The 12,948-nt window shown below is 47.7% G+C and overlaps 1 protein-coding gene across 1 annotated transcript in view; it reads right to left on the reverse strand.

The window, feature by feature from the left end:
- LOC119159793 (T-box transcription factor 1) overlaps positions 1–12,948 on the reverse strand; it is a 140,079-nt gene that overhangs the window by 41,930 nt on the left and 85,201 nt on the right. The window contains exons 3-4 of the mRNA XM_037412646.2: positions 7,130–7,246; positions 3,096–3,252 (exon numbers count right to left, since the gene is read on the reverse strand). Of these exons, the coding sequence (XP_037268543.2) occupies positions 3,096–3,252; positions 7,130–7,246 (274 nt within the window). The remainder of the gene's footprint in view (positions 1–3,095; positions 3,253–7,129; positions 7,247–12,948) is intronic.

Here is a 12,948-nt window from a genome sequence, read left to right on the forward strand (position 1 = left end):
GATGTGGAAAAAAAGTCTTACTGAGCATGCTCAGTTGGGCAACTGGGCCCCCAACTTCTGACGTCACTGCGGCCGCCTTTCGGCCTTGAAATTTAGTCAGCGTTGTTACAGCTCTTTCGTCGGGACGAGAGAAGGGAGAATGCGATTGCAGCCTGTGACAAGTCATTGTAACTCCACTCGTACTGGACGGATTCATAAAATTTTTGCGGCCTTGAATTCGCGAGTCAATAAATTCTTTTAGTGAATTCGTTCTATGGTTACTTAAAAAAAGTGTTTCAGGGCCCCTTTAAGTGACACGCCAATTGCTTTAAATATATGCGTATGGAAATGCAATCATACGGTCGCAGCTATTCGTGTCCGCGTAAGTGTGGTGTTTATTGGATGGGGAAAAGACAGAGTGCAATATAAACGAGCACTTTTTTTTCTCAAGCGCATTTTGCATTGAATATAATGCACTGAATATCAATTCAACAAAAGCCACGCGACTGAGCAGATTGCCAAAAGCACACCATCTTATCTCCTTGCCTGTATACATGCATGTAAGCAACCTGATTGTATCTTAGTGCGTACGAAGATTCTCCAATATGAAAGTCAGCGTTTGTGCATATGCCTTTCTCGATGTTTCACCCTTTTGTGTGCTCTGTCACGCTAAGGATATGCTGACTGACGAGTGTGCTTAGTTCATGATGGCTGCCGAATCATGTACTCCCTACCGATGGTACCCTACCATGTCCTCGATTTCCCATTGCTTCAGAAGTGCGACAAAAGCTAGCCAAAGCGTCACTGTCGCATAGACGCATTCACATATTTTGTGGGAAAAGTTCGCTATACGTATGGGTTCGTTTTATTGTGTCTGCTTCTCTGAAACACTACGTGTTAAAAAAAAAACGAAACGCGTCAGAATTGTTAGGCTAACTGCGCTGACACGGTTAAAACATTTTCTGGGGAATAAAACCGAGCCAAAAGTTCTCAAAGGAGCTCTCATACATCAGTAAGTACGATTTGTAAAATAGCAGGCCATAAAAATTGTATAGTTGAATTTATCACTATAACAACAATCCTGATGAGAACTAACAGAAAGCACTGCCAAGGAAAGTATAGATGTTACAAGTAGTAAACGTGAAGAATAAAAGAACGAAAAGATAGCTGGCGGTGGGCAGGCACCATTATCTTTCATTAATATCGCGTGTAACAAAAAAAAACCTAGTCCTTAAAATGTCCACTTCTTTTCTGAATGAGAAAATCCCCACACGAGAAATCACGAATGACGGAGCAGGGCTCCTCTGATTGGTTTTAAGTTTATTGTTAGAGCAAGCGCTTAATATTCAAGTTCACCAGCGTCAATACAGTTCGCCCCCATCAGCATGTGGCCCCTGTGGACAGGTTACTGAACCAGTGACCTCGTGGATAAAGCAAACAGAAAAAGGGCACTTAATCATATACTTTGGCTAACGCAGCCTCTGCTATTCCACACACTCTACCGGGACCTATAGAGTTCCTGCATATGCATATACAGTGACTCTATACCGCGACCATTGCAGTTACGCCATCTATGTGTCTATCGTTTTCGGGGTGTTCAACCCCAGCAGTTATTCTTTCATCGGGAAAAGCCACACAGCATACAGTCGTACTGCTCTGTGATCTATTAAAAAGACCGCACCACAACGAACGTTTTCGAAAGCACTTGCAAAGCGCCAGTGTCACAGAGGATGATGTATCGCTGCCTATATACCAGATGTCACGTGTCTGGCTTGTCAGCCTACGGACAGATGAGGCCAAGAAGAAGCTTGTGGAATCGGGACAATTCATTTGTTTGACGAGGACTGCATATGCATCTAGGCATGACGAGCGACTAAAATTGCACTCAGTGGCTCTAGATGTTTTTAGTGATAGCATCTGGAGGGCATTTAGCGAGTACACGGTGAAGTGAAAGAAGCGACAAAATACAGGTGCAAAATGAGAAAACTTGGATAGCTTTCTTTCTGGGGAATGAGATGGATTTGCTTGTGGTTTAGTGATACAAACGGGTGGTTGTCATATATACCTTTCGCGAAAATTGTTTTGTTAGTAACAGAATGTTAAAAAAGTAAGAAGCCTGACCCAATATATCTTCTTCTTTGTTTGGACTATGAATAAGGCATGTAATGCGGCCCTGTACAAAGGATCGACTGCGTAAGACCCCATTAAACACACGCGCGCGCATACACGAAGCTCATTGTCTAGATGCCTCCTTTCATTCTCGCAATGGTGCCTAGATGATCGCGCCAATACCCGCATGTTCACGTCCGAGTTCCCGGGTGTCTTCTTTTAAGGGGTCGAGTGGTCGAACGTGAGCGCCCTGAAAACTGCGTGGGCTAAAGTCTTAATGTCGCTTAAAGGCCACTGGCAACGAGAGCTGAGAGTACTTCGTGCTTAAAACAATGTACGGGTTTTATAAGCTGGCATCAATCGGCAAACTCGCAAGAGGCGTTCCCACACCACGACAGAGATGCGTGGAGTATGAAAGCAGAGTCCGTACGCTTGAGACTTGTGTGGTCTCGTTGTGGCGAGAGCCACGTTACGCTCTTGGCGTGAACGGACACAATAGATACGGTCGGAACGAACCAAACCATACACATCTATTCAAATACTTTTTGATCGCCGATAACGTCAGCCGAATTATTAAAACATCAATCGTGATCAACGCGCTGGGACATCCTTACACAATAGTAAACAACACTCAACAACATGACAAACAATAACACACCCAAGGCGGCGTCGCCAACGCTTGACTTACCACGAGGGCCCACCGCAGACAACCCGCGGTGTCGTCTACGACAGACCCATGCTAGAGACAACCATTCGCGCCAACCGCCACTAGCCGAAGAGAGCATCTTATTTCTTGAACGCCGCCACCAAGGATTTCCGCCAGGCATCGCTGCCGGCGCTAACGTTTTCTAACAACCATGATGATTACAGCGGTGATCTACGCTCGCGAACACAACGCCACCCGCCACTCAATAGTTGTGACCCCGAAACATGGCTTCTGCGCGAAACATGTGTGTCACGCGGCGCAAACAACTCTACAAGGGGTGTCAGCACCCCCACAGACTCACATGTCCGTTGTCGTCCAGCTGGTTGTTTGTGAGCTTGAGCTTGTCGAAGGAGACCACCTGCTTGGTCCACTGGGCGCCCTTGCACGGAGACTCCGGGTGCACATGAATTCGCGGGGGCATGTTGGGGTCCGCCTTGCCGGCCACCATCCAGCTGGAGCTGCGCGCAGCGTGAAAACTTACCATTTGATCAGGGCGCAACCCTTAGAAGCTTCATCAAGTGAGAAAATCGACCATCGGCGCCGCATCAACACGAGTGGTGCAAAAGATCATCATCACGGGGTGACGTAAACCTAGGACCTCAACCTGACATCACAAGTCGTCCCAAATTTGAAGCGTCATTATGACGCCACCATGACGTCACGATGCGTGACCTCACGTCATCACGTCGTCACTCGAAATCGTCACTTGGCCAAAGTTGGACTGAGGCATTGTGAAAACCATGTGAGTTGCAGAATGATTCCTATGTCTTAGCTTCCAAAGAGAGCCAGCTCAAAAAGCATCCAATGTCTTCCAATGCGCCGCTTCCGCTACCCAAAGCAGTGCTACGAAGTTACGATGGACGCGGAAAGCTTTCAGAAGCGGGCAGGGGGAGGGGAAGGTTAAAAAGCAGCATATTTGGCTGCGAAGCACATGATGCCCTTCGTCTTCTAGTAATCTTAGGCTAATCGTCTTAACATAATCTACTTTAATGATATGTGAGGTTTAACGTCCCAAAACCACCATATGATCATGAGAGACGCCGTAGTGGAGGGCTCCGGAAGTTGCGACCACCTGGGGTTCTTTAACTTGCAGCCAAATCTGAGCACACGGGCCTACAACATTTCCGCCTCCATCGGAAATGCAGCTGCCACAGCCGGGATTCGATACCGCAACATGCGGGTCAGCAGCTGAGTACTTTAGCCACTAGACCACCGCGGTGGGGCATAATCGATTTAAGTCAAACTCCAATCTGGTTGATTTTTAAGCAAGCGAATCCTGTCATGTCGAAGAATCAGGTCCTACAGCTGAAGGCTGAGTTTTATTTTCAATCTAGTGTCGAAGAGCGGAACCGGCATTACCAAATCTGTTATGAAGGGTGAAGTGGAAAGGAAATTGAACTTCATGTCCTCGTACTGAGCGAACAATACATTTCACTCCGTGAAGCGTACAAAGTGCAAGACGGGGCTCATTGAATAGCGACTCCACTCATAAACACTTGCAGTAAGTCTACCCAGTTAGTGGAGTGCACAGATAGCCCTCCTTGGCCGGTTTATGCATTCTGCTGGCCAAAATAGAGAGCCCGGAACACGTATACTATCGCCTGATTCAGAGCATTGTGCTCTGTGTCTGAGCATTCGGAAGCACTCACTTCATGCTGGAAGACAAAATTCTCCGATTTGGGTGCACGTTAAAGAACCCCAGGTGGTCGAAATTTCCGGAGCCCTCCACTACGGCGTCTCTCATAATCATATGGTGGTTTTGGGACGTTAAACCCTACAAATGTAATCTAAGACAAAATTCTGATCACGTGGTGCTGTCCAAAGTCACGCGCGATGGTGCTATTTCAGTAACAGCCAGGTTTAACGTTTTTCATGATCTCATTCAAAGAATAATTATGACTATTCTCTATTTAACTTATACATTTTACAGCGAAAGCTGTTATCAGATCATAACGGCAGTGGCAGTGTGGCAGGTGTGCGCCGTTTCCGGTGCCTGTAACCGCTATCGCGAGAAATAAAGAAAAAAAGTGTAATTAGGAAAAAAAAACCGCCAGGCCAGCACGCAACGCGCAGCGCAGTTACAGCGCAAGCTAAAAGAGTGGCCTTTCATATCTTTTTTCTAAACACGTTTGGGGTAACTGCTACAAGCATACTTTCGGGGTACCCATTATGCCATAAATTATTATAATGTTTGTATAGTAGGCCAGCATTCACTACGCACTCGTCGTGATTCTTCGGAGAAGCGTGGTATCCGCTACGCACTTGAAAACGATTTTATGCAATTTTTCTATGCAGTGGCTGACGACGATCAACTAGTATACACCTGAAGTGGCTATGCACCACAGTTAATTAGTTATCGAGAAAAATCTTTTGAAATTGGGTGGATACAGCATTGGACGACCCACTCGTTACGCAATTCACATTGTCCGACGCCTGGTTGCTCTTTTGTTGTTCTAAATCGTTTCATTACTCATACTAACGCGATTCCTTTCCCGACATCAAGCCTGCCCAAGGCAAGGTCACAACAGAGTTTCAAGCGCCAGCATTGCTCTGCGGCAGAATACTGGGCTGCATGCAGGGTACCCGGGTTAGAACCTATTGTGTTCTTGGTATTCTTATTTATTAGGCTTCTTTTTTATTTCGTGCCATAGTGGTTTCGGACAGTGGCGGCGATCAACTACGGCACCGCACGCGACCCTTGTAATCTGATTGATTGATTGATAAGTGGGGTTTAACGTCCCAAAACCACTATATGATTATGAGAGACGCCGTAGTGGAGGGCTCCGGAAATTTCAACCACCTGGGGTTCTTTAACGTGCACCCAAATCTGAGCACACGGGCCTACAACATTTCCACCTCCATCGGAAATGCAGCCGCCGCAGCCGAGATTTGAACCCGCGACCTGCGGGTGAGCAGCTGAGTACCTTAGCCACTAGACCACCGCAGCGGGGCACCCTGTAAAGGTGTCATGTATGGTAAGGAACCATTTTAACAAATTCAATATAGCGTCGTAGAAGAGTGAAATAATAACCAGGCGTCACACAGGGCGAATTACGCAACTAGCGGGTCGTTGAATGCTTAAAACCTATTATAAAAGGCTCAAACATCACTATTCATTGTCTTCGCCACATGCATATCATTAAGCAAGGTCCACATCATGCCTTACATATGCGTAGCGGCCGGGTATACCTCGCTTATTCACAGAATGCCGAATAAATGGTACAGTGAGTGCTTCCCCTTACTTCACCTAAGTTACGGTGGTTTATCGGGTACCTTGCATGCGTAATTTCGTTAGCCGCCCCAATATATGAATTAGATCAAGCACCACAATTTCCTTGGTCATCGGTAATCTTTCTATTATATCTACATCACTCTAAATCTTAATGTTTTTAAAACCACTCGATTCTTGGCCAATCCCCCATAGTAAGTATCGACACGGACAATAGGTGAACAATAACAAGAACTATAGTCTGCAACGAGCTCTTGAAAGGACGCTTCCCCAGCTTTCGCTGTGCCCATGCTGCGTGTACTACGCAGACTTTGCAATTTTTGCTATTAGACCTAATTACTCTGATTTATTTCAGTTTCAATCATATATGAGGTCACTTCCACTGGCACCAAATTTTTACGTTGATAGCAGAGCGGCCAATTGTACGAAATTCTGCAGAACGCGAGAAGAAAAAAAAAGGGGGGTAGGGGGGGAATTAAACAATAGGCTTCGACGCGTCAAATTCATACATTGTGGCTATGAGGAATCGTGAACGATAGAGGCAGGCCTGCTCGGACTGATTATAACTATATGGATTGCAGTCTGCCCCCATCAGCATACGGCCTTGGTAGACAGCTAACTGAACCGGTGACCTCGTGGCTAAAGAAGAAGCTCACCGGGTCTCTTTCGCTAAGGCAGAGTCTGCTTCGCCACAGACTCATAATTCGATCGGCTTACGTTAGTTCACGCTCAGGCCACTTGATTCATTGTTGATTCGTGCACTAATTCACACGCATGTACGATGATTAATCCCTAATTCGCTTTAAAGTACGTCCTTCTTGGTTCACTTTAGGTACACTTTGAATTCATTTTATTTGAACCCCTGATCACCCGCCTTCATCACAGCTGCATTTAAATTCGAGATAATTTCGGTACCGGTCATGCTCACGACGACGCCGGAAGACGGAATTTTCCACGGAAGGCGTTTCCTTCAGTATGAAAACTCACGTTGATACATCGGATAACGTAAAAAAAATACATCACGTAAGGTTTACACGTGAACGGTGACAACGTTGTGTGTATTAGTTCGCTGCTGTGAACAGGCTTGATATAAACGGACGACTGACCTGTGGAAGGCGTACCGGTAGCGCTTGTTGTCCACGGGCACAAAGTCCATCATGAGCATGTAGTCGGCGTGCGGGTCCAGCCCGTACAGCTTCACTTGCAGCGTGGGGAACATGCGCCTGCGCATTGAAAACGAAAAACGGAGTGTGCTTTAATTAGGGAGCCGTTTGCAAGCGCTGCGGGTGTAACGGACGCCATATGAGTTTTAGAATAGCGTTTGCCCTGCTGCGAACCATGCGGTTGCCATGCGGTGCCACATGCGGGCCGCCATCACCGCGCGCAATTTCGGATTTTCTGCGTGCGGTCCGCGAACGCGAATGCCGACTCGCGTTACGACGCATGCGCAGTGGCAGCGACAGCACCGCAAGGGCTCGCGGTGCGCTATTCTAAAGCTCCCTATTATTTTTTCAGACGATGTAGATGGTAGACAGTTTATGCTTAGCGCGCGCAACGCCTCAGATTGAAAAGGGGACGCTCATAGCATCCATTCATCCATCCACTGGAACTGATCACTACATGGAATGGACACGTGTTGCGTGTTGTTAAATTTGATAGGAGTTTGATGGTATGACTAGAAAACAGACGGACGGACGGATGGCTGAGCTGAGAGCCCACGAAGCTTCGTCCCCCTCATCATCCTTCACTCTGTGGATATGTCGTGAATTTTTTTTTCACGTACGCACACGCACGCGAGCAGAACAGTGGCGCTCTATAGACACTTTTCATTGGGCGTATCGACCATGTACCGACCATACCGGGGTGCGTTTCGTTCCACTAGGCGCTTCTTATGGGGAAACAGTTTTCGAGCGCTTTTTAGCGTCATCATGTGGTAGCGACCGTATACTAACGGCCCCTGGCATCCAAGTCAAACCGAATCGTTGGATCCGCGGTTTTACGTTCTGTGCAATCTCGCGTTCTGGTTGCTCTTTCGTTCGGGATCTCGTGAGATTGTCACGTAACTAGAGCTACGTATCGTTACGTTTGCGTGCACCTTTTGTTTTCTTTTCTTTTGAGGGGGGAGAGGGGGCTTACGCACGCATCCGTGGAATAGATACGTTACGTATTGGGCATGCACACTTCTCTCCCGTAGCCATGCTGCGTACGTAGGCTCGTTACGTGCGCTTAACTAAAAGTGTCTAATATGAATTACACTCGCATGCAAGAGGTCCGTGGTTCGTGCAGTTCCCAACCATAAAAAAAAAATCCGCGTGTTGATGGAACTGCATAAGAGGCCTGAGGTGCGGCCTCACCGGTAACCACCGCCGGGAACGCACTCTCTCACCAGAGAAGGATTGGCCACCCTGGTGCAGTATCTGGCCACTACCTCCCACATGCATACGTCAAATAACTCACGGCCCTCAGTTCCCAGCAACTGCGAAGCAACTGACCAGGGCGGCGGTCAGATCTGCAACGCAGCAGAGGGTGCTAAGAATCTCTGGACTACAGGCCGCCTTTGGAACCTGAACTTGGCAACGTTTAACGCTAGAACCTTATCTAGTGAGGGAAGTCTAGCTGTACTATTCGAGGAGCTAGAGGGTGTTAAATGGGATATAATAGGGCTCAGTGAGGTCAGGAGGACAGATGAGGCCTATACTGCGCTACAGAATGGGCACGTCCTTTGCTATCGGGGCTTGGCAGACAGAAGAGAACTGGGAGTGGGGTTCCTAATTCACAGAAACATAGCTGGCAACATAGTGAAATACTATAGCATTAATGAAAGAGTGGTAGGTATTGTAATTAAACTGAATAAAAGATAAAAGATGAAGGTAGAACAGGCTTACGCGCCTACATCCAGCCATGATGACGCTTCAGTTGAAAGCTTCTATGAAGACGTGGAATCGGCAATGAGTAAGGTAAAAACACAGTATACTATAGTGATGGGCGACTTTAACGCAAAGGTAGGAAAGAAGCAGGCTGGAGACCAGGCAGTAGGAGATTATGGCATAGGCACTAGAAACGCCAGAGGAGAGCTACTAGTAGAATTAGCAGAACGCAATAATTTGCGGATTTTGAATACTTTCTACCGAAAACGAGAAAACCGCAAGTGGACATGGAGGAGCCCTAATGGCGAAAATAAGAACGAAATAGACTTTATAATGACTGCACACCGAGGAATCGTGCAGGATGTGGAAGTGGTTGGCAAGGTACGATGCAGTGACCATAGAATGATACGGTCTCGAATTCGCCTAGACTTGAAGAAGGAACGACAGAAACTGATACGCAAGAAACCAATCAATGAGCTATCACTGAGAGGGAAAGTACAGGAATTCAGAGTGTCGTTGCAGAATCGTACTCGGCTCTTAGTGAGCAAACCAACCTTAGCGTAGATGCAATGAATGATAATCTAACGAGTATCATTACGGTGTGTGCAGTGGAAGTTGGAGGCAGGGTAGTTAGACAGGACACTGGCAAGCTTTCCCAAGAAACGAAGAACCTAATTAAGAAGCGTCAAAGCATGAAAGTGTCAAGTACAACAGACAAAATAGAACTGGCAGAGCTTTCAAAGTTGATTAATAGGCGTAAAGTATGCGATGTAAGAAGGTATAACATGGAGAGAATTGAACACGCTCTGAAAAACGGAGGAAGCGTCAAAGCAGTGAAGAGGAAACTTGGGATGGGCAAAAGTCGGATGTATGCACTAAGGGACAAAGAAGGCAAAATAACTACCAATATGGATAGGATAGTTGTCACAGAACGAGCGCTAAAAATAGGCGCGCCGCAAATTCTTGCGGTAACGCGCGGAAGAAACGCCGCGAAGTCAAAAGAAACAAAAAAAGGGAAAGAAAAAGAAAACAAACGGCCAAGGCTCCCCGGGCGCGCGCTCTCCCCGCAGAAGCGTGGCTTCCTCGACGAACCTCCTCACCCCACAACAGCCGCCGAGCAAGCCCGCGATTTTTCCAGAACGAAGGAGGCGTGGTCACGCCGAGATGAGTCATCCGACGCGGAGGGCAGTCCGACGAAATGAGGAGAACTTTCTGGAAGGTGGCGCGGAAGGTATTTAATCGAGCCGCCGAGACGAGAAAGCAGGAGGAGACGGAAGTTAACGCCAGAGCGCGTAGGGATTCTGCCGTGTAGTCGGCGAAGGGTTTGGTCCGTAGGGACGAAGCCGGAGATGAAGAGTATTTCCACCTGAGGGGTGACGACTCGAGCTACAGGCAAGAGCGTGTGTTTACCGCTATTGAGCGAAGATTCGTGGCAACAGCTGCGTGTGTGAAGCCGACGTGTTCCGGCGAAGAAGTTGAAGTTGGAAGAGTGGCCAATTGAAGACGGGAGGTTTCCTGGAAGAGAAACTTCGAGAGCTGCGGAACGACAACAACGCTGGACTTTGAGTGAGTGATTCTCGGAAGAGTATCATCTCGACTTTGGTTCCAGGAACTTTGGACTGAATAGGTTTTCTATCTCTTTAGTCTTTAAGTGTCTTGGTTGTTCAATGCATGCGACTGCATTGTAGTGCGTATTGTTGTCCGTGTCCGTTGTTTCAAGTGTGGCTGATTGTATTGTGTAGTACGTTGATTGATTGGTTTGATTGGTGACATATTGTATGTAACTATTGTGGAGTGTGCATTTTTGTGTATTGTTTTCGATCTGCCATTATTGAGAATATAATTTGTTTGTTTATCAACTCTCGGCTCTGACTTGTTCGTTGGGCCACAACCGGCGTCTGCTGGCGCGCCAATGAGGACCACTTCTAAATTGTCCACGCTTTCGTGGTGCGGTTCGGGGGGCCGATATTTCGGCCCTTGGAATTAGCCCGGCGATCGCCTCCCTAATTAACGGGACCGGTGTGACAATTAATCTGGCGTCCGCGATACAGGACCTTTTGGTGCACAGTGTGTCCAAAGTAGTAGGAAAGAGCCTCGAGTTGGTGATACTGCTATCGGAACGATTCTGTGTGTTGTTCAGTGTTCTCGTTAACGAGTGCAGGGGAGTGTTCCGATAGACTGATTTAGGCAGATACTTTTTGCACGCGGCAAGGTTTTATTTGCGAGTTGCGAGACACAATGGATCTCGAAAAGTTAGTTGCGCTTGGTGAGAAGATGGGTCTTTCCGGCGCCGAACTACGGAAACGGGTAAGCCAGAAGGAGAAAGAGGCGGTGGAGAGAGAAAGGTTGGCAGCTGAGAGAGCCAAGGAAGAAAAAACAGCTGAGTTGGAACGAGAGAGGTTGGCGGTCGAAAGAGCCAAAGCGGAAAAAGAAGCTGAGTTGGAGAGAGAGAGGTTGGCAGCTGAAAGGGTGAAAGAAGAAAGAGAGGCAAAGGAGCGACAGCTGAAGGAAGAAAGAGAGCAGCAACTGAAGTTGGAGCTGGAGAGAGAGAAGTTGGCAGCTGAAAGGGCTAGAGAAGAAAGAGAAGCAAAGGAGCGACAGCTGAAAGAAGAAAGAGAGGCAAAAGAGCGACAGCTGAAGGAAGAAAGAGAGCAGCAATTGAAGTTGGAGCTGGAGAGAGAAAAGTTGGCAGCCGAAAGGGCGAGAGAAGAAAGAGAAGCGGAGATGGCTGAAAGGGAACGGCAGCGGCAGCACGAGATGGAACTCGAGCGGCTCCGTTTGCAACAGCGAAGTGAAACTCCCGTCCAAGCTAGAGTTGAAAGCAGCGAACGGGAAGATCATGGCTTCCGCTTGCACCCAAGCAAGCTGCTCGTCGCGTTTGATGAAAGGAAGGACGACCTTGACGCGTACCTTCACAGATTTGAGACGATTGCAAGGAGCCAGAATTGGCCGGAACATCAATGGGCAACTGCATTGAGTACTTGCTTGAGTGGTGAAGCGCTCAGTGTGTACGGTAGGCTGACGCCGACCGATGCAGCCAACTACGCAAGGGTGAAAGCTGCTTTGTTGAAGCGATTTAGATTCACTGTGGAAGGATTCCGGGATAGATTTCGGACAGGAAAGCCAGCTGACGGTGAGACAGCTACGCAGTATGCCGCCCGACTTTGCCATTATTTCGACAGATGGATTGAACTTTCAGGGACAGCGCAGGAGTACGATGAGCTTAGAGAGCTGCTAATTAGAGAACAATTTCTTACTAGTTGCCACCCAAGCCTGTCACTGTACTTAAAAGAGAAGAAGGCTGACTCACTTGAAGACATGCTGGAATTGGCTGATCAATTTTTGGAAGCGCAAGGTGGCACTAATTTGGCCAAGGTCAAAAAGGATTGTCCCGATGATTCGAAGAAATTGGCTCCCGAAGAAAAGAAGCGTGCACCAGAGAGCATTCCGCGATGTTTTCTGTGCAACCGAGTGGGTCATCGCGCGAAAAACTGTCGAACGATCTTTACGAGCCCTACGGTTGTAAAATGTTTCAAGTGTGGTCAGACTGGGCACAAAGCAGACGCTTGTCGAAACGGAGCGAGTCAAACTCACCAGGTATCCTGTGTGCAAGCAGCACCGAAATCTGATAATAATGCCGTCACTGATGGATTCGTAGAGTTGAAGAATGGGGAGAAAATTCCTATTGTGGGTGCTGTAATGTCAAAACAGCCAACCGGTGTTACGAAAGGAATGCCAACACTGCCTGGAAAAGTTGCGGGCAAAAAGATTACGGTGTTAAGAGATACCGGCAGTTCCACTGTTATCGTGCGGAGAAATTTGGTACGGGAAAGTGAGTTGACAGGCAGAACGAAACCGGTTTGCCTAATTGACCGTACGGTTCGGATGCTTCCTGAAGCAGAAATTGAGGTTGAAACCTTGTACTTCAGCGGGAAGGTTACCGCTCTATGTATGACGACCCCCCTTTACGACCTTGTCATCGGAAACATCGACGGGGCGCGAGGGCCGAATGATCCAGAATGTTTGGGAGAAGACCCGAAGATAGAGCCCTCGCCAAC

The sequence above is a fragment of the Rhipicephalus microplus genome, chromosome 3 (assembly GCF_043290135.1).
Source record: "Rhipicephalus microplus isolate Deutch F79 chromosome 3, USDA_Rmic, whole genome shotgun sequence".
NCBI classification, from domain to species: Eukaryota; Metazoa; Arthropoda; class Arachnida; order Ixodida; family Ixodidae; genus Rhipicephalus; species Rhipicephalus microplus.